Raw genomic sequence first — 27651 nt, 5'->3', positions numbered from 1 at the left:
TTTTTTTTGTAATTTGTCAAAAATTTTATTTTATTTAAAAAATTTCAACAAAATTAAATTTTTTAAAAATATTATATAATTCATATATTTAATATATTATATAATTTTTATATAATATTAAATATAATAAATGTATATAATATTATATAATTTTTAAAATATTATATAATTTATATATTTAATATTTTTTATAATTTTTATATAATATGAAATAACATTTCTTATATATTATAAAATTTTTTAATATCATATAATTTAGCACAAAAAATGGGCGAGCGAGAGGGGCATAAATATGATTTAAAATAATCGATTTGACGTTTGCGAACAATATGGCGTAGGGTGACTCGGGTGAGGTATCAAAGGTCGTCGGAATGGATTCGTCGGGAGGATGGATGGATGATTAATCTTTATTCTCAATTTGCTTCATTACCTTCGCACGTTTCGTATGTTCTCAGTCGTGATATACATTCTGCCTTTGAATATATTTTTCGCCGAAGTGAGGGACATGAAGTGCCCACTATGGAGGTTGTGTTATTTATTATCTCTTGATATATAAGTACATATTCTTTTTCTATTAGTAAAATAATGAGTTTCTGTCGACTCTGAGAAAGAGAGGATCTTTCAAGTGCTACTTACATAATGTAATGCATTTACATATAATTGTATTACATTTTAATAATTTTAAGAATTTACAATTCTAAATGTATTTTTGACAATTGGGAAACAAAGTGTCAAATTTGTGAATTCTGAAGACAGTTTATTAATATTTCTTTTCGTCTTTAAAGAGACAAAATTAATACATTAAGCTGAAGGAATTTTAAAATAAATATATTAGTGTGATAGTAATTCTACAGGTACAGTAATTCTACAAGTAAATAAAGAACTGTTTTTATCTTTGACATTTACCTTATTTTGGATTATATATATATATATATATATATATATATATATATATATATAATTTTTTATCTTTTTTGAAGGATGAAAAATATTAATAATCCAATTTTGATAATATCGATAAGAATACTCTTTAAAAAAGAATCATTATGATAAAAGATAATAGCAATTTTAGGTTAATAATTTCTTTGTTTCCTGTTTATTAAAAATATGATTATATATGCACAGAAATATATAAATTATATATGTACTTATGAAAATGAGTATTAAATTTATTCTTTTAATATAAATGTATTATCATATTTGATATGCGCTGACAATAAAATATATTTTGAAAATGTAATAATGCAGGAATATAAAAGGTGTCTCAAATTTGTATATTCTGTAGAGAAAGTTTATATTTTTTGCATTAAAAAACGTTAGAATATAGTAGACTAATTCATAAGTGAACAAAATGTTAATCAGAGAACTGTCATTCTTATGTCTTGATTTATTTTATTCTGGATATTATATCTTTTAATTATTTATTTTTAAGGATGAAAAAGATTAATAACCTAGTTTTATTAATATCAATAAGAATGCTCTCTCTTAAAAAAAAAAGAATTATGATGAAAAATTAATTAGTATTTTTAGTTGATTTTCTTTCCTGTTTATAATACTTGAAAACTTATATATGCAGAACAATATAAATTACATACTTATGAAAATGAATATTAAATATTGTTTTATTTTATTATATTTAATGTGCACTAACAATAAAATATATCAATTGCAGGTGGTAGAGTTATTTAATAAGTTCAATGAGAGTCTAGGGTCATACATATTTTCAAGATGGATTGGAAGATTTATAGAAGAATATCAAACGTCAAGAACAATTTTTGTCATCGCCACAACTCTGCTGCTCACTTTCTTAGTTGTATCAATCTTTGTGTTGCGCAAATGGAAGAACAAGGAATTTCTGCCGGAAGTGAAAGAGTTTGTTGGAGTGGGCTCCGGGAAGCCAAGATTCAGGAAGAGAGACAAGGTTCTCTTTTATGGCAGGAAAATGTTGCGCAAAGTGAAGTCCATCGGTGGTCAAGTACATTCTACTGGACAGGGAAAGAAGAGGAGAGCGGTCATGAGATTTGCTCGTCGATTATTACAACTTAAGAAGGAAACCGCTCCGCAACAGCTCAAAGTATGTTTCATACAGTTTAAAACTCTCTAATAAGTATGTTATATAATATAATTTATTAATATACAGTATAATATTATAATATATTATGATATATTATAATTTAATATATTAATAATAAAAAATTTTATTTAATCAAATTGTTTAATTTTTAAGGTATTGGAACCACCTGCTGAATATTTGGAAGAAGACTTAGGACCCGGCGAGAGGGTACCGCCAGATGCTCTATATATGTTGCAAAGTATTAGAGTGTTTGGCCATTTTGAAAAACCAGTGTTTCTGAAGTTGTGCAAGTACACGGAAATCATGAATTTACCCGCCGGCAGTACATTGTTTAAAATTGGAGATCCCGATGAGAATTTATTTATAGTACAACAAGGTTTAGTCAATGTATATATTACTGGATCCGATGGCTCTCAAATATCTTTAAAGATAGTGAAAACAGGAGAATCTGTTACCAGTCTTCTTAGTTTCACTGATGTACTTACCGGTCATACAAGTACATACAAAACTGTATCTGCAAGAGCTGTGGAAGATTCTATCGTAGTAAAGTTACCAATGTGCGCATTCCAAGAAGTAAGTTATGTATTTATACAAATATATGTATTTATAATTATATAATTCTTCTCATATTTATATATTATTATATATACATTTATATATTATATAGTATATATTTAAATTACATATTAATTATTATATATATTATTATATATACGTATTTAATATGTAATATATTTATATATTAAGTATATAATATATATTATATATTTATTATGTTTATATAATATAATATCAAAAAGATATACATATATTTTTTGATTTATAAAATATAAATAAATATTGAACGAATTTATATTATATATCGCCAGTGAGAAATTAAATATGAACAGTTAATTTATTGACCAAAACTAGCTTATTTTATTACGTGAAAAAAGTTACAACGTTTCGATCACTGCTTGTGATCCTTTTCAAGTAAACTGAAAAATACATTGTTAAATTGAATTAAAGGAATGCAAACAAAATTTAATTATAAAATCATAAATTCTAACTCACATCAAAGCGGGCGAATTGATGGTAATCGCTCACGTCTCACATTATTCTGTGAAGCGTCTATATTCAAACGGTGTTCAGTTTATAATGATATATCGATAATAAAAAGGTAAAAAGACAAAAAGTCAAGCGAATAAACAAACGCAAAAACAACAACTTAAAGTACAAGCAAGCTATCATATACCGAATTTAAATGCTCTGTCTTTTTGTAAATTAATCGTATTTTTCGTTTTCTTAATATAAAACATTTCCGCCACCTCTCTCTTACGCAATTGTTTTTCTTTGTACAAAATAACAGAATTCTTCCAGTCAAAATCATGGTATTCCGTGAGACGATGATCTGTGATAACAGAATAGTTATCATCTTGAGAGCCATTAATATTTCGTTCATGCTCCTTCATTCTAACATGTAAATGGCATTTTGTTTGTCCGATATAAGACGGTATCACAATCTCTACAGTTAATTTGATAAACCAATTCTGTGTGTTTCTCGTGATTTAGCTTATCTTTCCCAATTCCGATAATGCAATTCAGTTTTTTCGGTATAGTGAAGAGTACCTGGAGACCCAATTTTTCCAAAATGAGACGTATGTTGTCACTAACTTTCTTAACAAACGGAATCAGAACAAAATTACCATCCTTGTATCTCTGCTGTACATCCCTAGTTCTATCTATATTACTATAGATGATTCCATTTAACCGTTTATTAATATAATATTTAATTAAATTAGGAGGATCATCGTCTCACGGAATACCATGATTTTGACTGGAAGAATTCTGTTATTTTGTATAAAGAAAAACAATTGCGTAAGAGAGAGGTGGCGGAAATGTTTTATATTAAGAAAACGAAAAATACGATTAATTTACAAAAAGACACAGAGCATTTAAATTTGGTATATGATAGCTTGCTTGTACTTTAAGTTGTTGTTTTTGCGTGTGTTTATTCGCTTGACTTTTTGTCTTTTTACCTTTTTATTATCGATATGTCATCATAAACTGAACACCGTTTGAATATAGACGCTTCACAGAATAATGTGAGACGTGAGCGATTACCATGAATTCGCCCGCTTTGATGTAAATTAGAATTTATGATTTTATAATTAAGTTTTGTTTGCATTCCTTTAATTCAATTTAACAATGTATTTTTCAGTTTACTTGAAAAGGATCACAAGCAGTGATCGAAACGTTGTAACTTTTTTCACGTAATAAAATAAGCCAGTTTTGGTCAATAAATTAACTGTTCATAAATAAATATATATGTAGTTTTTATTTATATTATATTTTATTATATATATATATATATATATATATATATATATATATATATATATATATATATGTGATTATTGACGATGTTACAGGTATTTCAAGATTATCCTGATGCCTTTGTTCGAGTCATCCAAGTCATTATGGTACGTCTGCAGAGAGTCACCTTCACTGCGTTGCACCAATATCTTGGTCTTTCCGCGGAATTAGTCAATCAGGGATCACACAAGAAGAAACAGAGTCCATTCTCCGGCTCGCCAGTACGATCAAGGACCAGAGAGAATTTTGCTTTGCAGAACGAAGGCACTCCTGGTGCATTTCCGATCGGGACGTCGGAGATGCACGATAGCAGTGATTTTTCTCATCGCGACATGCTTAATACAAGTAGTTCTCAGCCTGTGCCGATCCTTGGAAATCGTCGGTGAGAAATTTTTTAAAACAATCTTTTTTAATCGACATCACAAATAGATTAAGCGAGTTTTATGAATATTTTTGTCTTTATTATTATATATTTAATAATTTTTATTATTATATATTTTAATAATTTTTATTATATATATATTTTATTATACATTTTATTATAGTAATTTTTATTATATATTTAATAATTTTTTGTCATTAATTACACTTATTACTGTTGGCAGAAGAAAAAATAGTGCCGACTCGAAGAATCAGAATTTGAACATGCAATTGAGTCAGAATTTGGCGGACATGGTGCCAGAGTGCGACTCTCACTGGCCAGTTCCGTCTTCATCAGCGTCCCAGCCGGGGTCTCAGCCTCTTCACGGATCGCATACGGAGGCTCTTCATTCGGGAAGTATTTACCACGGTAAAAAGCGATCGTCCAACGAGGGGGCACAGCAACAGCAGCAACAATTGGACGAAGCGCAGCTCGTGCAGATAGCCACCGATGCGTTTGTCCGTGAACTCGGCATAGAGGACGAGACGGTGCTCAAAGACAAAGTGCAGATCAGAGAAGTACCGGCTGGCTTTTATCTAATGAAAGAAGAATCTCACAAGGTTTGTCATTTTGAATTTCAGAGGAAAAGAACTTGATAATTTTGAATTTTGAACTTTATTCCAAGGTTATTTTTCATTTAAAGGTTATTTGAAGGTCAACATAGATTTTTTTTAAATAGAACCACCCTAAGTTTTTTATTAAATAGATTCCTCGGAATATTTAGTATAAAAAGTTATATAAGAGAGTATTGAATTTTAACCAAGGTCATTTTAAAGTTAATAATTTTTTAAAATAAACTTACATTAATTTTTTTTACATAAATCGATTCTGGTAATATTTATGGTTAAAAAGTTACATAAGATTATGATTCCAAAAAGTGAATAATTACAAGATATTTAAATTTGACATAATTTTACATAAATTATCTCGTAAAATATTCATTGTTTGACTTTATCTCAACTTACTTTTATATATTAAATAATGGGAGCAATCGATTAATGTAAAGTACACAGTTAAGAAAAAATATATAACTACTAGTTGCAAAATTACATATTTATGGGTTTTTTTATTCTACATAGGACGTCGCACTTGTGTACGTACTTTCGGGTTCGCTGATAGTAAGTCAACGCGTATCGGAGGGTCGGGACGCAGGTCAAGAGGTGCACATGTTCAGCGCTCATCAGGGCGAAATCGTCGGTGGTTTAGCGGTACTGACTGGCGAACCATCCTTTTACACGATCAGAGCGAAGCACCCCAGCCGCATTGCGCTACTCAGCAAATCAACGTTCTTCGCCATCATGCGAGATCAACCTACGGTTGTGCTACACGTGGCGCACACCGTCGTTCGCAGATTAAGTCCGTTTGTCAGACAAGTAAGGAATATCTAAAAAAAAAAAAAAAATTTTTTTTTGTTTATAAGAAAACGAAGATTTGAAGAATGAATGCTATTGTTTTTTTTTTATTTTTTAATAGGTGGATTTTGCTCTCGACTGGTTGTTTCTCGAAAGCGGTAGGGCCGTTTATAGACAAGGGGATGAATCGGATTCAACGTTCATAGTGTTGAGCGGACGACTGCGATCGGTGATCACTTACAAAAATGGCAAGAAGGAACCGGTAGCGGAATATGGAAAAGGCGACTTGGTAGGAATCGTAGAGATGGTCACGCAAACTCCGAGATCAACGACAGTCATGGCGGTGAGGGATTCCGAATTGGCAAAGCTGCCGGAAGGTTTATTCAACGTGATCAAACTAAGATATCCTATCGTAGTTACGAGATTGATCAATCTTCTCGGTCATCGCATTCTCGGCACTTGGCAGCAACCGCACACAAAAAATGGCAACAATGATACTCAGTAAATATCATCATAATATGATAATATATTAGAATCAATCTCTTATTGGTCAAGTTATAATTTATTATCAGGGTTGAGAAGTAACTCGTTACTTGCAACGAAGTTTACAGTTATATTGTTGGTAACTATAACTTAACTTTGTTCCTTTTTTTGCATTATAACTTATTGTTAGTTACAACTGTCTAATATTTTATGAATTTTTTAACTGAAAAATCTCCCATAATTTTTATTCTAAGTAGATAATATTAATTATTGTGTTAGAAGAAGTTAATTTATTACAAATTGTTAATTTAATATATTAAATTTTTATTTTAAATTTAAAATAGTTGTAATTTATTGTTTATAAAAAGTAAAATAGCACATAATCAAGTAATGTATAATTTAGTAAAGGTTGAAATACAGAAGATTATTATATTTAAAATATAATATAGAGTCTTTGCAAAATAAGTAACTGAAAAGTAACGATTCGTTACTTTTTGAGTTTATTAGAACTGTAACATGTTATTTTTCAGAGTCTGTAACTGTTATACTGTAATTAGTTATATTTTTTCATTGAAAAAACTGTAACTGTAACTAGATACTTTTACAAAATAACTTTCTCAACCCTGTTTATTATCACATACAATATTATATTTGTACAAATGATCACTTTACATAATATTATTGTAAGTTACACTTACAATAATATATAATAAAATAACTTTGTCAACCCTGTTTATTATCACACAATATTATATTGATACAAATTATCACTTTACATAATATAATATTATTGTAAGTGTAACTTTAAGTGTCATTTTACCCAATATTATTGTAAGTGTAAAACAATCTTATTGCAAGTGTAAATTAACGTTTTTAATGAAGAATTATTATTTTTTGCTAGGCGAGCCGCAGCAACAGTTGATGCCAGACCCGCTCAAGTAAATTTCTCAACTGTTGCCATAGTACCAGTGTCGGATGACGTCCCGTTAACTGCTTTCACTTATGAATTATATCATTCTTTATGTGCCATTGGATCCTGTCTTCGTTTAACGTCGGAAGTCGTAAGAAAGGTGCCCGTATCGCACTCGTTTAATAAATTCCAAATAGTTTCTATATCATTAATTATTAAATCATCAATAAATAAATCGTCATCTGTTCTTTTCTTTTACACAGACTTTAGGTACCACTATTATGGAACCTGCGAACGAATACCGGCTCACTTCCTGGCTCGCGCAACAGGAGGATCAGCACAGAATCTCCTTGTATCAGTGCGATTCGAGTTACACTCTGTGGACCCAGCGATGCGTGAGGCAAGCCGATTGCATTCTTATCGTGGGTCTGGGCGATCGACCGCCCTCGATTGGCCGGACGGAACGTGAAGTGGAACGACTAGTCATGCGAACACAGAAGGAGCTGGTGCTGCTGCACAAGGAGCAGAATGGCCAGCGACCCACCAACACCGTCCAATGGTTGAACATGAGGTCTTGGGTGTCCAGTCACCATCACATCCAGTGCCCCAAACGCATGTTCACCAGAAGATCGCAGTACAGAATTGTAAGCTCAGGCAGTCTCTGCCTCTTTCAATCACTACCTGTGTATAAAATTTCGTTTATTTAGAAATTGGCATTTCTGAAAAAAGTATTTTATAGTAATCTTCTAGAGTTTTAAATATAGCAATATTATAACCTTGAGTAGTATTGTCAAGGTCACATGAAGGTCATGTGGTGATTTAGAGGGGCAGTTTTTGTTTCTCTAAATCATCCCCTTTAAAATTTTGTTTATTTAAAAATATGGCATTACTGAAATGTTTTATACTAAACTTCTAGAGTTTTAAATATAGCAATATTAATACGACCTTGAATAGCGTTGCAAAGGTCATCTTTAATATCTTGGTATCTTTCTCCTTTTCTCGTAGAACGAATTGTATTCGAAGGTCCTCATGTCCGAGCCGAACGTGCACAGCGATTTCAGCAGATTGGCGCGATGGCTAACAGGTACCTCGGTAGGTCTCGTACTAGGTGGAGGCGGCGCGAGGGGCGCCGCCCACGTGGGGATGCTCAAGGCCATCATCGAAGCTGGTATACCCATAGACATGGTCGGCGGCGTTAGTATCGGCGCTTTCATGGGCGCCCTCTGGTGCATGGAAAAGAATATCACCACTACCACGCAAAAGGCCAGGGAATGGTCCAAGGTGAGACAGAAAGCAGGGATTTTTCCACAATTGAATTTAACAAATTAAGATGTAAAACTTAAAAAAAATATTAAATTTAAATTAAACTTGTAAAATTATTATTATTTATCTTCTTTAAAATCCTTAATTAAAAATTAAAATTCTTTTGATTATTGAGATTATTGAATAAATCTCAGGATTTTAGGAAAGACAAATTATAATTTTGCAAATGCGAATTATAATTTTCTAAATGCGAATTGAATATATTTTTTCATAAGTGACTATCCTTGGATCGGAAAAAATGTCTTTGCATTGTATATAAAATGCTGTAATTTTTATTTTATGGGCAGAAAATGACACAATGGTGGCGGCAAATTATGGATTTGACTTATCCGATGACTTCGATGTTCTCCGGTAAAGATTTTAATAAGACTATACAACAGACCTTCGGTGACACATACGTAGAGGACTTGTGGCTTCCGTATTTCACTATAACCACTGACATCACGGACTCCTGTATGCGCACGCATAGACACGGTCTGTACAAATTAACCATTTTTCTTGCATTTTTTTCATTTATCTATAATTCTAAGATATGACCAAAGCTTTTAGTTTTATTTCATTCTCATGTGCTTTTCTATTAATATTTCTTCCATCTGCAAAAACTGTATACAATAATTTTCTTAAATGATTTCAAAGATTGTTTAGAGTGTTATAAATGGAAAAAAATTACAAAAATGTTATTGAAAGCTTGGACATATTGAAAATTATGTACTTGTAGAAAATTCAGGGTGAATCAAAACATAAAGACATATTTTATAGATAAAAATATATATATTTTTTATAAATAATTATATATTATATATATATATACACACATATTTAACAATATATTAAATATATATGTATATACATATATATATATATATATATTTATAAATAAATAATGTCCAAAATCTATTTGCCTTGAATTTTGGATGCTTATCAAAATTATTCCTTCTTGATTCACCAAAAATTTGTTGTGGCATGAGAAGTTTTTTGTTTTAGATATGCATATTAGTGTAGATCATGAGTAGAATCTAAAATCTTTAAACGAACGGGAGTGAGCTTTCCGAAAAACTATATTGTTGACGTACTCTCCGTTTAAAGCCGTTTTTTAAAGAGACACAGAACCGAACAAGGCATATATTTTTGTTTTTACTCGTGCAACAAATATATAAGTTGCAAATTGTAAATTTGACATATATATGCTTCCTGTATACTTATTGCTGGATTATGTATATGATATTGAAGAAATTTGAAATTTCTTAGCCAAATATTCCTACCTAAAATTTTTCAAAATATATTATTTAAATATATCGGTGCAGAGGGTGTCCTATTTTAAATGATCCACGCATATCTCAAAAAATATTAGAGATACGAAAAAATGTTTCCAACAAAAGTTGTTTGGCTTCGAAAAGGACATAAGAGGGTGTTATTGGTTTGACCTTGGATAGTCGTTTGTAGGTCACATAAAGGTCATCTTGAATTTTTAAAACGAAACCCCCCATTTTTTATTACATATTCTTGTAGCTTATCTCGAGAGCTTTCCAAAATCCTATAATAAAGTATTTTTTCATGAAGTACTCTTTGAGTTATAAAGGTTTGAAGCTAACAATTTTTTGACAAAATCTAAAATATTTTGTAAAATATTTCATTTGGTAATCATTTTAATACTGTTTTGCATGGAATAATGAGACCAATGAATTGGTGTAAAAAAACACATAGTTGCTTATAAAAAAAAGTATGCAGCTGCATATTTAATATTACATATTTTTTTAAAACAATTATCTGTTTTCTTTATACCAATTGATTGATCTTATTATATACTGTGCAGAAAAGTATTATGTCAAAAAATTGTTAGCTTCAAACCTTTATAACTCAAAGAGTACTTCATGAAAAAATACTTTATTGTAAGATTTTCGAAAGCTCTTGATCTCTAAGCTACAAGAATATGTAATAAAAATTAGGGGGTTCCGTTTTAAAAATTTAAGGTAACCTTTATGTGACTGACAAACGACTATCCAAGGTCAAACCAATGACACCATCTTATATCCTCTTCAAAGTCAAACAACTTTTGTTGGGAACATTTTTCATATCTCTAATATTTTTCGAGATTTGCGTGGATTATTTAAAATAGGACATCCTGTATATAATAAATATATATATATAATTAATAATGTAGTTTAAATGTGTATATTATAAATGTATATTATATATTAAAATTCCCAGAATATATTATTAATCTTTTTGACAGGAAAAAATATTCAATATAAATAAAGCATTTGATTTTTGAACAAATAATATTTATCTTGAATATATATTTTTATTAATATTGTTTTTATAATAATTAAATCGACTGGTGATGGCAATCTGAGTTAATAAATTCTGCTCTCAAAGAAATTGAGATTTTTTCATATACATATAATATATAGCCCTAATTGTAATATATGTGAAAAAGCGAAAAAGTTTAATTACGATTAGATTATACGACTTAAGAATACAGGAAGTATTCGAAAAAAATAATGTGTATACGAGTAAACACAGAATATTAAGAGAATAATTGGACGTGTTTAGGATCGCTGTGGCGGTACATTCGGGCCTCGATGTCATTGTCTGGTTATATGCCACCCATGTGTGATCCTGTTGACGGCCATCTCCTGCTCGACGGCGGGTACGTCAATAACCTTCCAGGTAATCTTCAGATTCAGATCGCATCGACGAACATCATGCCTTAATTTGCACGGTTGCAAAAAAATATGCAGGAATTATTTTATTTTAACATTAATTATATCACGTGTCGCACTAAATGTCACGAAGTAATATGAAATTTGTGTAAAGAGCTTCCATAACATAATTAATATAATAATAATAAATAACATATTAATTAATATGTTATTTGTTATTATAATTTAATATAATAATTATTATAATTGAAAACTCTTTACATAACATTTATTATATTGATATGACATTTATATAAATTTCAATGTATTTTACGTTCTTATTACAAATTTAGTTTATTTGACACTGAGCATATGTTTTTGCAACAGAGGACTATGCCCAGTTTTATAGGAGAAAATTGAACAGCAATGAGAGATGGCTAGAATTGTTGGGCATCAAAAGAAGATATTAAAAAGTTCTATTGGGCAGAAGCTTGTAATGAGTACCCAAACTGCGTATAGTCCTTTACTAGTTTTTCCTCAAAATTTAATCATTTACACTGTGATTGTCTAAGCTTAGGAGACCTTTTTTATTTAATTTGACACACCATTGAAAATCTATTAGTGAAATAAAAAAAGAAAATTACGCGTGAAGCTCACTCCCGTTGAGAGAGAAGGTTGCATTTACGAAATTCTGAACAATTAAGTCGGCTCAGGTTTACTATGGAGATATATTCGCGGCAGTATGACTATCGCGGGGGTCTTTCCTCCGATTTGCGATCCCCTTGACGGGCACCTTTTGGTCGACGGGTGCTATGTTAATAACGTACCAGGTATTCTTTCTTATCTTTTTATGTTAATCCTAATCTCTCAATGTGGCTCCTGATACTTTTAGTTAATACGATACAACGTAATGAATTTGTCTAATTTAATCTAATTAAATAAAAATTTAATAATATTAATAATTATTAATATTATTTAATAATTATAATTTTTTTAATAATAATTATTAATATTATTATATATTATTAGTTATATATATATATATATAAATAATTTATTTTTCGCAATTTTTTTATAGAAACGTATAGCATATGTGAAGTAAAAAAAGGTATCTCTAAAAAAATATAATACATCAAAAAAATTAAATAATTTCGATAAATGAGTTTAAAAAATATTACATCTTTACATTAAAAAAATTAGACTCTGTCGAAGCTTGAATTCAAATAGCAAGTTAATAAATTTCGATTCATACGTTCTCCAATATTTCCGTTCAAGCTGACGAAATGCTGCGACAAGGAGCACATCACATTCTGGCCATCGACGTAGGTTCGCAGGATGACACCGATCTGACGAATTACGGAGACTCGTTGTCCGGTTGGTGGTTACTGTGGAAGCGATGGAATCCGTTCGCCACACCCGTAAAGGTGCCAAATCTACCGGATATCCAATCCAGACTGGCGTACGTGAGTTGTGTACGCCAGTTAGAGGAGGTGAAGACCTCGGATTATTGCGAGTACATCAGGCCGCCGATCGACAAGTACAAGACCCTCCAGTTCGCCAATTTCGACGAGATCAAGGACGTGGGATACCAGCATGGTATTGAAATTTGATTTTTTTAAACAATTAATAGCGATAGAATTAAGTATTTTAAAAGTATAGGTATTCGAACTCTATAATTTCGAACAAAATTATTTTTAATTAGACTCTCTCTATAAGTGCCCCCAAAAATATGAGTATTTTTAAAAACATTCGCATTTGGATCAAGTATGTTCGAATTTTTTATGAGTACTCTTATAAGAAATTTTATGTACGTATACAGCAATTATCAAATAGATTTTGTTAATCTTAGAATTCGAACAGTACTTGTAAAAGATTCGACCCTTTATAATAGAAAGTACTTATAAGTACTATTCCAAGTACTTATAAATATTATTACAAGTACTTATAAGTATTTATAAGTACTTAATGTTATAATAGTACTTATAAGTATTTATAAGTACTTAATTATAATAGTACTTATAAGTATTTATAAGTATTTATAAGTATTTATTTTATAATAGTACTTAATAATCTATCGAAATAACATTTATAAGTATTTAAATACTTATAAATTTTATCTCGCAGGTACTCAATCTAAAACAACCGTTTTACGATTAAATTTGATTACTTCGCAAGTATGTTATATACAATATGTATATAAAAAAAATATTAATTTTTTCTCTAAATTTATTCTATGAGTATTAATCTTAGAGAATAAAATTTATTATTGGACTCGGATTTTTCCAGGAAAAACATATTTCGAGGGTCAATCGAAAGCCGGAGTTCTGCCTCGATTCAATGCGGATCGAGAGAATGCGAGAGCCATGAGAGCAAAAAGCCAAGCAGCTAATCAACAATCACCCTCTTCGTATACTTTCACCGATCTCGCGCAGATGGTATGCAAAGTTTCACGCGGTAGCCGATACGTCGATCTCGACATAGATTCGGATTCGGACGAACTGGAGGAGTACGAGGCAGACTTAGAAGAGGATGCGCAAGAAGTAGGATACGCGTCCGAGCCCACTGCCGGAATTTTAGACCAAGTAAGTTTACTTTTCATCATTCTTATCATAATCTCTGCATTAATCTTTCATAAAAGAATCTACTCGATTATCTTATTTATTTTCTGCCTTATCATTTTATTGCATATGAATATACAATAATATATAGTATAAAATTGATTTTTTATTAAAAAAATACTTACTTTTTATTTGAAATATGTCTAATAAAATAACAAAAATGTATTAAATATTTCTTTGCGATAATTTATGCATTTAATTTATTTTAATTCATTTTAGAGCCCTGAGGATAATCGCCTAAGGCGAAGAACTGGCGTTTCACTTAGCTTGTCCGATACCGAAGCGGAGTCAGAACTAGAGTATCATCCGACGATCTTTTGAACACTTGTTTATACAATTATTCGCGGATACCATATCTCACACTCTACGTAACTCGCTCAATGAGATAAATTTAGCACAAATCTTTTAAGAACGCGCAAAAATATAAAAAATCAAATTTTCACTGAGCGAACGATTAATCTACATCCAAGTACAAAAATAGTTGCAAAAGATATCATTATCGGGACATCATTCTTGAAAGCTACGTTACAGTACAATATGTGTATATCGAAATGCGTATCCTAATAAGAGATTGATATGATTATTGTTATTATTATCGCTATTAAATATATATTAAATATATAATTCTACGATTTCTAAAAAAATGGCTATCTTTTATTATTTCAAGGATCTTTTATCACATGTTATATTGTATATACTGATTTGTCAGAGCTTATATTTCTCACAACAGGATATTTCGCGATGGTTATATAAATTCGTTCATTTATGTATACAAAATATTTATATTTTCCAATTTATCCTTTTTTTTTACAAAAAATATAAATTTATACAAAAATTTATTTTCTGTGCAAAAAGATATTTTATAAACAACATTTTATAGAAATTTACGTCAAGAAAAAGAAAACACAATCTGTCTAAACAAATTTTTTTTTAATTGCACTTCGTTACGTCAAAAATGACTGGTCATTGTCAAGTTAGGATCCAAGATGGTTAACACCGCGCCAATCATATGCAAGGAACCCGTTACGAGTATCTCAATCTTATCGTTCCTGCTCGTTTTCGACGACGCCTGCCTTTTAACGTCGAGGAGGACCTCGGTGACGTTGTTCTTCAGTACCGAATTCTCGCCCCACGACTCGCAATGTTTCTCACAGTTCCTCCTCTGCTCGTCCATCATACCCTGCGAGTAACTCATCGAGTTCATGTCCTCCGTGCCGGGAATCCCGACGCAATTCGGAGCGAAGTAAGCCCTATCGAAACCCAGCGGCTTCAACATCCTCAGCAATTGCAGGGAGTTCCGGTCGCCGCTGGTGTTGAACACCAGAAACTTCCTGGAGGTCTTTCGGCTGGCTCCCTCGAACCACGAGATGCAATTAACGACGCTTTCGACGGTGTGCGCGCCGTCCAGGAAGAAGTCCGCCATGCTGGTCCTCAGGATCTGCATGCGACCCGGCCACTTGCAGCTCTTCACCGCCGCCGCGACCTTGGTCAGATAACCGGCGCGAGACAGGTCGAGCTTCTCGCTCCGAAGATTATCGCGAAAACCATCGAGGATCAACGGTGGCTTCTCGCATCGCCGCTTGATCCACTCTAGGGCCAGGTTGATGGACAGCGAGGCGTTCTGCCGCTGCACGTCGTTGAGACCCGCCGAGGATAAGACGTCGTTCCACTCTGTCCAGGTCGCGGGGACCACTTGCAAATTACGACAGCGTCTCTCCGCGGCTCGCTTCCGCAGGACGCGCATCGCCACTTCTGGCTGCGGCACCGTGAACGCCGCGGCGCGCTCCTTGAAGATCCCGGACTTCTGATGAGCGATCTTCTCCAGGGTATCGCCCAGCAACAGGGTGTGCTCGAGACTCAGGCTGGTCACGCCCACGCAGACCGGATTTCTCACGACGTTGGTGCTGTCCAGCTCGCCGCCGATGCCGACCTCGAGGATCGCCACGTCGACGTTCGCCTTGAGGAACACGTGGAACGAGAGGATCGTGAGGAACTTGAAGTATGTCGGCATGTCGGACTCGCGTTCCCGCTCCCGCTCCAGGCGTTGATAGACGTCCCAGAAGAAGCGGGTGAAGTGAGACTGACTGATGGGCTCGCCGTTCAAGCGGATGCGTTCCCGGACGGAGACCAGGTGCGGCGAGCTGAAGAAGCCGGTGTTGAAGCCATACTGACGCAGAATCGCCTCCGTGAACGCGCAGGTTGAACCCTTGCCCTTGCTACCGGCCACGTGGATGACGGACAAGCTGTCCAGCTGCTCCAGAGTGATGCCAGATCTGTGGAGAGTTGTACAGAGTTAATACGGATTTTAAATTATATGGCAGAGAGGTCTGTTATGTGGTTATATTGATATTGTGACCTTGAAGGGTCCTGCAAAGGTCAACTTTGAAATCTTAAAGAGAACCCCTATTTTTTATTGCGTATTCTTGAAGCTGACGTCAAGGCGTTTTCGAAACACTGGTTACTAGCCCTTTTCATTTGAGATCTTCCTGAATTGAGTCATCAAAATTTAAGTGGGGTTTTCACTTCAGATTTACAATAACTTAATATAGTATATTAAGTGTTTTACAATTTATTGAAGTGTGTAAAAGGTATTACAATTTATTATAACACTTAAATTATAATAACTTAAGATTTCAAAGGACAGGGTCCTTCAAGGTCACGTGAAGGACATATCAATATAATAGCCACGCAATAGAACATTTGATTTTCTAAAACTTTCATCATTTTCCAAGATATTTGACCATTACGGAACTTTTTACCATCACTGTATACACTGTATACGCAGAATCAAATTTTAAAAAATACATGTACACTTAAATTTTGTAAGCTCTTAGATGTAAAAAAAGTAAATAACCTCCTGAATTTAATTATATTTAACATTTTGATGTAACTTCCTTACCGGAGTAAATATTTCTCCATCTCTTTCAATTTCTCAGGATTATTCACATCATGTTTTACAGATTGTAAGTATGCTGCGTTGCTTTGTAAAGTGCATAGCACTTTTATAGCTTCCTGCAAAAGTATAATATACAACATTTAGATATTGAATTTCATTTTTTATATCAATTTAATTCAACTTATGTAAGTTATATATCATAATTTAGTCTTGAATGATATCACTTTGTACGTAACAATTATAACATAAATATATAATATTTTTACTATTATATATACAATATAAACATTCTTATAAGAGATAGAATAACTATTATTATAAAATTTACATATAAAAAAATAATGAATTAAATGATAAAATTATATATATCGAATATTTTAATTCTCAAAAAATTAAAAGTAATCAAGATATAAACTATTTCATTTTCTCAATAATTACCAAAAATATAAAAAAAATATTTAAATTGTAATGACATAAATATCGAGCACGAAGAATTGTTTGAAAAACAATTAAAGTGTACGATTATCAAATATATATATTTACCTCGTAAGATCCAGCAGAATGGACAGAGCGGACCGTAAGTCCATTGTGCGTCATTTTCCTCAATAGAGTAAACATCGGGATCCGGCAATTTCGTAATCATGAGAGCACCGATAAGAAAGGGGAGCTGCTCTCCCCCCCGTTTATTGTTTATCGTTCTGCGTGTCAAAGTGCGAGCACGAATCTCGTAAATAACGCGCGTTGCGAGTGTCGGAGACGATCGTCGAGTATTTCGCGTTCGAACGTCAGTCGAAGTGTCACCTGTCAAAAGTGACGTTCGAACGTCAAAAGACAATTGATCGAGATCAATAATTCTGAAATAATTTCACGTGAATAAATTCCTCGCGCGACGAATAATAATTCCAGGAAGGACCTTAAACTCGATTGTCATGGTGCATAAATATTTATAGATTTACTCCCTTTCATCCCTTCGTTTCTTGCTCGATCCTTAACCTTTTTTGCATCCCACGTGTTTAAAGTTAAAAAAAAAAACGTTTAGTTGACACATCTCGAGATTCGATTCTGTGCAGAAAAAATTGGAATTAAAGATTCGGGAAAAATAATAGAACAAATGTTGAGGCGCAAATGAAATATGAGGAAAATTGTTCGTTTAATTTTAATGCGCATGCGTCATAACAATGATTTTCCCGCCAACAAACCTATAACACGTGTTCGTTTGTTTTGATTCCAGTCTTGTCAGAGAATAAACAAGAGTAAAAACAAAAACACTACCCCTACTCCATTCTTGAGAGTTATTTATTTAGTTTAATTCGAGCCTATTCGCTGTTGCCAAATTTTGTGAATCCTAGAAATTTCTTATAAAATAGAAACTCGGCCTAAAAAACTTCAGACACATCAGTTCGGTGTAATTACATTTTTTCATAGTTTTCTTACATCATTTTTTAAAATTCTTCTATTTATCTATCTTTGCAGGTTATTTGTAATTTATGAAAGTGTTTCTTTTTATATAGCTAGACTTTTTGCGATTGTTTTGTTATCTCCTTCCTCTTTCTAATTTCTAAATATATATCTATCTCATTTTATTTTGTTCTAGTTCAATTCGGAAGGACAAATTTTCCAGAAACCTTAAGTGCATTTACTGGGAACTATGATATCCTAAACAGGTTTATTGCTGTTTCTTCATTTATTTATCAGTTAATATATTCTCTCATATAATTTTAAACTTTTTTATTAATTAAATTCAATAACTCTAATTTTAGTAATTTTTTTTTAAAGACATCTCAAAGACATTCAAAATGTCTTGGTCTATTATAAGAGATGATCGTAAGCGACAGGAGGATGAAATGACTGCTCTTTCCAGTATATTCGACGAAAACGAATTCTCCTGCACGAGGAGCAAGCAGATAAGATGTATATTTAACATATTTCCCAAACTTCATAAAAAGTTAGAAGTGAACTTTACCAATCGCTGCTCCAACAATGGATTTCCCAATACAATTGAGAAAATTTCTATCGAGCACCTGCCACCAATCAGATTGCACACTAAACATCCAGCTACATATCCATCTCAAAAGCCACCAAATTTCTGCTTGTCCATCACCTGGTTGACTCCCTGGGAGATATCCTTCATCTGTCAGAAGTTGGACGAGATGTGGGAGAAGAATCAGGGGAGCGAGATACTGTTCCTGTGGCTGGACTTCTTGCAAAATAATCTCTTTAATTTTCTTGGCATACACAATTCCCTAGACGCTTCCTTCATGCACCTAATTCGCACAGGACCAGGTGACTGTATCACATTCAACCTAACACGCTTATCTGATCCCAGAGCCATAAATAGCGCTTTGTGTTTAGATCTCAAACAATTATTAATGTCCTACGACAGAGAGCAGCATATGAAGCAATTCGACAATAACTTTTACACTTGTCACATATGCTGCGAGGAACTCAGGGGATTGCATTGCATAGAATTGAAGAACTGCGGACACGTTTATTGCAGAAGTTGTATAGAGAAATATGTGCGTATTAAAATTAACGAGCACATTAAGATAATAGCCTGCCCGACATTGGACTGCAGTTTCGAAATGCACGATAACGATATCAAAAGTCTCTGTTCTGCGAGCCTGTTTTCGCAACACGAGAAACACGTGTTGCAAAAAACGTTGGACACCATGGATGATATAATTTACTGTCCTAGAAATTCCTGTCAATATCCAATGATCAGGAATCCGAGTGACACTGCACCGATCTGTCCCATTTGCAGCTATTGTTTCTGCGTATACTGCTGTAAGGTAATGGAGAATGTATTATTTCATCCTATAAGTAAGACAAATATTATCAGATATAGTATCATATTTATATATTCAGGATTGAGAGTTATTTTGTAAAAGTATCTAGTTACAGTTACAGTTTTTCCAGTGAAAAAGTATAACTAATTACAATTAATAGTTACCCGACTCTGAAAAACAACATGTTACAGTTATAATAACTCAGAAAATAACGAATCGTTACTTTTTTTCCAATGACTCTATATTATATTTTAAATATAATAATCTGTATTTTAAGCTTTACAAAATTATATATTACATACTTGATTATGTGCTATATTACTTTATAAACAATAAATTACAACTATTTTAAATTTAAAATAAAAATTTAATATATTAAATTAACAATTTGTAATAAATTAACTTCTTCTAACACAATAATTAATATTATCTACTTAGAATAAAAAATTATGGGATTCAGATTTTTTCAGTTAAAAAATTTATAAAATATTAGACAATCGTAACTTTTTGTTAACTAACTATTAAATTAGTTACTATGGTTACCGAAAAAATATAACTGTAATTGTAGCTTTGTTACAAGTAATAAGTTACTTTTCAACCTGCATATATTATATTATTTATGACATAAACAGGCATACCATGGAGCTGCGCTGTGCGAGATAGCGTCGGATGATGTTAAGGAACTCATTAACGACTACAGGAACAGCGATGATAAGAAAAAGAAGCATTTAGAAAAGAAGTACGGCAGGCGACAAATAAAATTGGTCGAAGAGAGTCTTACAACTGAATATTTGCGAGTATGTATTCACAAAGTATTCAGGAATCAACAGAAATTATGGAAATTAATAAGTAGATTAAATCCCAGGTAGCAAGTATACATTATTTTGACATTGTGACATCATTAGACATCAAGATAACGTCAGTTTGCTACTTGGGATAATTAGGAAGACTTAAAGAGCAGTTATTCTATTCTTATAATCAATTGTAATCCCTAGGATAACGCGAAAAATTGCCCCAAGTGCCATTCTCACATCAGCAAGATTGATGGCTGCCACAAAATGGTCTGTAAAATCTGCCAATCTTGTTTCTGTTGGTTGTGCGGTCAGCAAATTACTTCGATAAATGGGTATGATCATTTCACTGACGCCAACAGTCTGTGTTTTGGACGTTTGTTTGAGGATATAACCGATGACAATTACGATAATAATATGGAAATAATGGAGATGGAGAATTTTCAGTTTGAGCTAGATTTCGACTAGGGCTATGGAGAAATTTTGGAAAATTAAGATATATATAATTAGAAAGATAAATCTTTAAATTTATCTAAATACACCTCGAAATATATATACATATATATATACAATAATAATTAAATTTATATATTTATATTATATAAATATATAAATATAATATATATTGATATATAATATATAATTATTATAATTATATAAAATAAATACATTATGTAAGAAAAAAAAAATATATATATATTTTTGTACCTGATATATAATAGGGATAACTATGTAACTTGGAAATAAATATCAATTTTTTTTATATTGCATATTTTTTACTCTATAGTTTATAAAACATTAATATAAAAATATGCTGTGTGTATAATATATATATATATATATATATATATATATATATAAATGTGTAATGTATAACAATAACTACTTTAAATAATATCAGACTTTCCGTTATCAAGTTTGATATATTGAAACTCACGTATCTCTTGATTCATGCACTTCAATATTTGCCTCGGTGACTAATTGCTCTGCGACAATAGAAACTGCGGATTCACGTCTTTGTGGATTTGTAAAGTTATCTGGAAGCAATATATTACATAGTGATAGATTCAGAAATAGAAATACTCTTTTGTAATCATAAATAAATGTAAAATGGCATTTTTTTTACTTGTACAGTTCTCGTCACATTTCACAAGCGCTTGTTTGCGATAAAATCGTTGCATATTTAATCGTACAAGTGTAGGACCGAACACCCAGTATCCGAGGCAGCCTCCAATTGTAAGGGCGATCGTGAAGTAAGCATTGTATGTCATAACTGCCATCATCAGAATGTAACCAAGTGTGGTGTGAAGAAACCAGTGTAATACTTGCAGTGTCCATTTTGAGCAGATTGCACTGAAAATATATATTCAATATTAATTCAAAGAAAACACTATTATATACAGCAACTTGCAAAAATATTTAAAAATAGAATAAATAAAATTATAAGAATGATACTAGCGCTAATAATATGATTAATTCTGTAATTATTTAAAATATTATTGCTCAGGGTGTTGAGAAGTAATTCATTATTTGTAACAAAGTTACAATTACAGTTATATTTTTTTGTAACTAGTAACTAATTTAATAGATAGTTTATTTAAAACTTAGGGCTAACAATTTTTTGGATAATTGTTAACTGTAACTAGTTATATTTTTTCATTGAAAAAAACTGTAACTGTGACTAGATATTTTTACAAAATAACTCTCAACCTTGACTATTATTGTTATATTTTATACAAGATGTTAAAGGTGTAATACCATCTTGTATAAGTTCTAAGATTCTTTGATGTCACTCTGGACAGAAGAGAGGAACTTTCGGAGGAGGCTGAGGCCGTTCTAGATACAGACTTGATCCCAAACTCTTGCAAGTGGATCTGAAAGACCTTCATGGCCTCGTACAGTATTGCAAGGGCAGCCAGACCCAGGCAGGTTGCCGCAAGACCCCATACTGTGGTAATATTGTAACCTTGAAACAGGAAGCTTCCCAGATCCACACCGATCCAATACCACATATGCATATCTACAACATCAAATGACGTGTATAAGGAGACAAATGTATTTTTCTTTACAAAAACATACATAATAAGATATATAACATAGAAAAAGATGTTTATTATTTTAATAGAAAATATTAAAAAGAAATTAATAGAAAGAGCTTAATAGAAAAAGAAACATGACTATAATACCGATTACTCAATTACTCCAGTTCTCTCTCGTACGTACTCGACTCATGACGAGCACTCATGACTACTGATAAGCCACGCTCATGCAAACATCTAGCCTTATCTAAAGCTTCATCAGCTTAATTACAAGTCGCAACAGCTGATCAGCTGACGTAGAACGCGCGAACTGTCATCTCAAGATGCGGCGTGCGACTTTTCTTCGTGTCTATACATATTGCATTAATACAAGCAAATGTGAATATCAATCATTTGTTTATGTACATTTTTCCTTAATAATATTTTACGCAATTATACTGAATATTCTGCACAGGTAAACAGTACAACTATTTACGTGAAGGTCGATCGGTTCTTTTAATAGTCGTATAAGTAAATGAACGAATTTGATTGGTCCATCCTTTTGCAGATTCAACAAATCACGGGCGTCCTCAAAGTGATTAAAAAATATATATACACACACACACACAATACATACAATACGCTGTTTTCTTCTATCAAAATTTATTCTTGCAGTAACCGGCGTCTGAATCTTTTTTAAATACATGAAACAATTGAAAGACAAACTGAACAATTGAAACTGAATAATAATTGGAAAATTTTATGTTCATAATGATTGGTTAAATAAGCAACTGTTGAGATTCGAGTTACAAAAAATAGCCTAGATCAGTAACAGAAGACTAGTTAATTTTTTAAATTAATTTTTAATTTTTTAAATTTTATATTTCATTTTATTGATAATAAACATGGATCCGATAAGGCACTTGGTCCTTTTTTTCTTTTATATTTTATTCATCACGAAGACAAATGCGGATGTAATAGGTAAAATTTTTGTTTCCTATCATTTTTTCGAAATTTGATGATTTTGATGAACTTTTTGTCAAATTAATTACATATTAAGTGTTGCAAATTGCTTGAGAAAATTTAGAACAGTTTTCAATGTTTAGATATCAAAGATATATAGTTTAGAGCCTTTGACTAGTTTATTTTGTGTCTATATTTTTACTATTCTTTTTTTCTTTTTTATTAAAATTGTGTAGTATGTAAAAATCTTGGAGCAAAAATATTTTTAGAACCCAAGGATGTTGTGATGGTAATATTAAGCCAAAAGGAGGGCTATCATGCAGCTCACGCAGACTTGACGCAAAAACACATCTATGAACAAGCTAGTGCTATGGAAAAAGTATGTTACATAAGTTGAAAATTATTTCTTCATGTTTAGTACTGTTATTTTATATTGATATATTAAACTTCACTTATATATATATTGTGCTATTTTTTGTTACATTTCAGAAGTCGCCAAAAGTTGTATTGTCTCATAAACTTGACATTAAAGGTTCCTGGATGATAACTCCATTGTTAATTTATTTGTCGGATCAATTTCCAAATGCAAAATGGTTCTTCTTTTGTTTGGAAAACACAGTGATTCAGTTAGCAAAGCTGCTAATTGTTCTAGAAAAATTTGATGTGTCTCAGGTAAATTGTTTTTTGTTTGATATATATTGTATATTTTATTTCAAAAACATATTTTATATATCTTGTTTGCACAGAATGTGTGGATCGGACATGCACTTTATGATCATGAACCTACTATTATTCATCATTTTGCGAAGAATAAGAAATTTAAGTATCCGCATGTGGCAGCTGGATTTGCTATGACTTTCAAGTTGTTGAAGAGGTACATTTTCTCACTTTTTATGTTAAATAATTATTATCAAGATATAATAATAATAATAATACATATAAATAATTTTCTATAAAAATACATGAATTAAATAATTCAAAATGACATAAAGAAGTTTTAATTTAGTTAATAAAGTTATGCGAGAAAATTATTTTCCTAAATATATTTTCTTTACTTTACAAAATTGGCTCTAGTGTATCATTTTTCCAAGTATATGATAATTTCTTTACATGATGCATATATTTTATTTTTATTAGAAAGTTAAGAATTTAATGTTTCAGTTTAGCTCGACAAATATCTGCGGATAAGGAACCAAAGATAGATTTTTCCATTGATGCATCCTACGAATTCGCGGACTTTGTTTTAAAGAGTACAAATACAAGATTGACTCATGTATCCAAAATATGCATTGTATCCAGCTCTGATTGTGCTACGTATCCACGCATTTTTTATCAATGTGTATGTATGTCCAATATATGATTTCTTATTTAACGATGATAAGAATTAGTTAAGAGTAGGTTGAGAAAGTTATTTTGTAAAAATATTTATAGTTATAGTTAAAGTTTTTTAAATGAAAAAATAACTAGTTACAGTTAACAGTTACCGACTCTGAAAAATAACATATGTTACAGTTATAATAACTCAAAAAGTAACGAATCGTTACTTTTCAGTTACTTTTTTGTATAATGACTATATTATATTTTAAATATAATAATCTTATGTATTTCAAGCTTTACTAAATTTATATATTACATAATCGATTATGTGCTATAATAATAATAATATATTACTTTATAAACAATAAATTACAACTATTTTAAATTTAAAATAAAAATTTAATATATTAAATTAAATTAATAATTTGTATTAGACGTAACTTTTCGAAAAATTGTTAACCCTAAGTTTTAAATTAAATTAATTATTAGTTATAAAAAAATGCAACTAAGTTATAGATGCAAAAAAAGGAAGTTAAGTTATAGTTATCAAAAAATATAACTGTAACTGTAATTTCGTTACAAGTAACGAGTTATTTCTCAATCCTGACTAAGAGAGAGTAATGCATTCTATTTATTGAAATTTATAACTTATAAAAGTATTTCTCAATGTTTTTACAGAATTCTCCTGCAGTAGATAAGGTGTTTTTTGCCGTTAAGACCTGCGCCAAATATCACACGGATAGAATTCCAGTGATTAAAAATACATGGACCAAGTACAGCATAAATGTCGGATATTTCAGTGATATAGCCGGTATGATCAAAATGAAATTGTGCCTGTTTCTGAAATATATTTATACTTTAATGCAAGTCGTTCTAGTGTATTAAATTGTACTAGTGTAGACCACAACTTACGGGAAGCATACGTCGTAGCGAACACTACTGAAGGACATTGCGCCAAAACTTATGGCATTTTGCAGGCAGCGAGTAATTTGATGAAAAGATACAAATTTGATTGGCTTGTTATCGCCGATGATGATACTATATTCAGGTGAATACAGAGAAGAATTAAAGGTTCTATTTTTAAAGGCCGCTTTTCAAGGTCATTTCAAGGTTATTTATATTTTTTAAATGGCACTACACCATAATTTTTTTATAAGTCAATTCCTTGTAATTTTTGGTATAAAAAAATTATAAGGGTAAGATGGCTAAAAATGAATAGTTTACAAGATATTTTGTATTTAAATTTGCTAATAGTATATAAACTATAAATTATTTATTTTTTGCTTTTTTTATCTCTATAATTTTTTATGTCAAAAAGAAATTGATTTATATAAAAAAATTATAGTATAAATGAAAAGTGCTCTTCAGAAAAAAGTCAATAGTGACTTAGAACCATTATTTTGTTGTATGTATGATCAAAGATAAAAAAGTTTTTGCGGGTTGATAGAAATTGGACATTCTGTATATAAAAGACTAGAATTAGAAAAATATATTCTCATATATAATCGATTACATTACAGCGTAGCACGTTTATTAGGTTTGCTTACGTGCTACAATCCCGAGCACTTAATTGCTATTGGCGAACGCTATGGCTTTCGTATGTGGGACAGTCATCACGGATATCAGTACTTAACCGGCGGCGCGGGGATTGTATTATCAGCTCCTTTGGTCCGCGAAATAATAAAACCGGGCGTATGCGAGTGCCCGTCCGCCACCACTCCCGATGATATGTATCTCTTTGGATTCTGCTTATCCCGACTTGGAGTCGAACTTGTACATTCTTCAATGTTCCACCAGGTATACTTTTGCAATATAATTTTTTTCTAATTAATATTGGCCATCGAATAGTAGATATGTATAAGGTAACAAGGCCAGGCAATTTTTGTGGATAATATATTATTACTATATTTGCAGAGTTGGGTATATGTTAATGATTTTTTTAAAACTAAGTTAAGTTAAAGTTAGTTGCTTATACAATTAATTTAGTTGCACGAACAAAAAATTAATTCAGTTAAAGTTAAGATTAAATTAACTGAAGGTAAATTAAAAGTTAATTTTTTAAAACATTTTAAAATTTTGTTTGTTAATTTTAAAATTTATAATAACAAATAAGAAAGAAATTGTTTTGATATAAAAATATATTTTTTGATAATTACAATTGATGACAAATGCAGAAGATATATTTTTTGATAAATACAATTGATGACAATTGATGAACATAAAAATTAATAGTACTTTAATTTAAAAATAATACGTTTATAACTTATAAAAAGCAATAATAGTATTTAGAGATCGAAAATTTAACTTAGGAAAGAAGTTAATAAGTTTAAGGTCAAAAATGAAGTGAAAAATTAATACAATTTAAATTAACTAACCTAAGTTAAAATTTATTAATTTTTTATTTTTTTAAATTTTTAACTAATTAACTATAGTTATTACCCAACCCTGTATATTTGATATAACATTATTCCAGCTTTTTTTATTGGTTTAGGCACGACCCACGGATTACGCTTACGCTTACCTGGCACTTCAGGAACCTATATCGTTCCACAGATTCTGGATGCTGGATCCTGAAGCTGTATACGATGAATGGTTTGCAGAGGCAGATAGTGATCTGCCAAAACCGCCGATGCATGTAGAATTGTAATGTAAAACATTGATACAGAAATATCTAAAATAAATATTTTTCTTATTTTTATACT

The 27651-nt window shown here is 31.3% G+C and overlaps 5 protein-coding genes across 11 annotated transcripts; 3 read left to right on the top strand and 2 right to left on the bottom strand.

Annotated features, from left to right (window-relative positions):
* Positions 1-322: 322 nt before the first annotated feature.
* On the top strand, positions 323-14822 carry sws (patatin like phospholipase domain containing sws). 3 transcript variants are annotated; one of them, XM_029310006.2, is made up of 16 exons: positions 323-525; positions 1673-2074; positions 2228-2647; positions 4486-4811; positions 5035-5410; positions 5930-6223; positions 6324-6703; positions 7587-7755; positions 7859-8239; positions 8601-8876; positions 9206-9392; positions 11472-11588; positions 12274-12390; positions 12836-13156; positions 13847-14142; positions 14398-14822. In XM_029310006.2, exons 1-16 carry the CDS (start codon positions 397-399, stop codon positions 14497-14499), a joined length of 4293 nt encoding a protein of 1430 aa, XP_029165839.2. In that variant the 5' UTR covers positions 323-396; the 3' UTR covers positions 14500-14822. The 3 variants fall into 3 exon arrangements, with proteins under 3 accessions (XP_029165839.2, XP_085344121.1, XP_085344120.1); XM_085487995.1 differs by lacking the exon at positions 11472-11588; XM_085487994.1 differs by lacking the exon at positions 12274-12390.
* A 118-nt stretch (positions 14823-14940) lies between these two features.
* Positions 14941-18242, bottom strand: Fpgs1 (Folylpolyglutamate synthase 1). Its single transcript, XM_029310007.2, has 3 exons — positions 17618-18242; positions 17078-17190; positions 14941-16451 (listed from the first exon to the last, which is right to left on the bottom strand). Exons 1-3 carry the CDS (start codon positions 17690-17692, stop codon positions 15128-15130), a joined length of 1512 nt encoding a protein of 503 aa, XP_029165840.1. The 5' UTR covers positions 17693-18242; the 3' UTR covers positions 14941-15127.
* On the top strand, positions 17655-21220 carry LOC114936720 (E3 ubiquitin-protein ligase RNF14-like). Of its 3 annotated transcripts, none has more exons than XM_029310010.2 (5): positions 17655-18006; positions 18669-18738; positions 18851-19863; positions 20493-20657; positions 20856-21220. In XM_029310010.2, exons 3-5 carry the CDS (start codon positions 18871-18873, stop codon positions 21117-21119), a joined length of 1422 nt encoding a protein of 473 aa, XP_029165843.1. In that variant the 5' UTR covers positions 17655-18006; positions 18669-18738; positions 18851-18870; the 3' UTR covers positions 21120-21220. The 3 variants fall into 3 exon arrangements, with proteins under 3 accessions (XP_029165843.1, XP_029165841.1, XP_029165842.1); XM_029310008.2 differs by having other exon boundaries at positions 18669-18768; XM_029310009.2 differs by having other exon boundaries at positions 17655-18479; positions 18669-18768.
* Positions 19543-23185, bottom strand: LOC114936728 (protein SLC31A2). Of its 2 annotated transcripts, none has more exons than XM_029310025.2 (4): positions 22875-23185; positions 22410-22671; positions 21778-22004; positions 19543-21688 (listed from the first exon to the last, which is right to left on the bottom strand). In XM_029310025.2, the coding sequence occupies exons 1-4, from the start codon at positions 22894-22896 to the stop codon at positions 21585-21587; spliced, it is 615 nt and encodes a 204-aa protein (XP_029165858.2). In that variant the 5' UTR covers positions 22897-23185; the 3' UTR covers positions 19543-21584. The 2 variants fall into 2 exon arrangements, with proteins under 2 accessions (XP_029165858.2, XP_029165859.2); XM_029310026.2 differs by having other exon boundaries at positions 22838-23183.
* Positions 22987-27649, top strand: LOC114936727 (beta-1,3-glucosyltransferase). Of its 2 annotated transcripts, none has more exons than XM_029310023.2 (10): positions 22987-23144; positions 23238-23650; positions 23869-24011; positions 24122-24304; positions 24379-24506; positions 24794-24971; positions 25628-25760; positions 25850-25997; positions 26470-26746; positions 27441-27649. In XM_029310023.2, exons 2-10 carry the CDS (start codon positions 23575-23577, stop codon positions 27594-27596), a joined length of 1422 nt encoding a protein of 473 aa, XP_029165856.2. In that variant the 5' UTR covers positions 22987-23144; positions 23238-23574; the 3' UTR covers positions 27597-27649. The 2 variants fall into 2 exon arrangements, with proteins under 2 accessions (XP_029165856.2, XP_029165857.2); XM_029310024.2 differs by having other exon boundaries at positions 22989-23144; positions 23902-24011.
* Positions 27650-27651: the final 2 nt, after the last annotated feature.

This window comes from Nylanderia fulva, unplaced genomic scaffold (assembly GCF_048542155.1).
Source record: "Nylanderia fulva isolate GAGA-0341 unplaced genomic scaffold, ASM4854215v1 Scaffold110, whole genome shotgun sequence".
NCBI lineage: Eukaryota > Metazoa > Arthropoda > Insecta > Hymenoptera > Formicidae > Nylanderia > Nylanderia fulva.
Note: the sequence above shows the minus strand (reverse complement) of the source record. Positions and strands in the feature narration are given on the sequence as shown.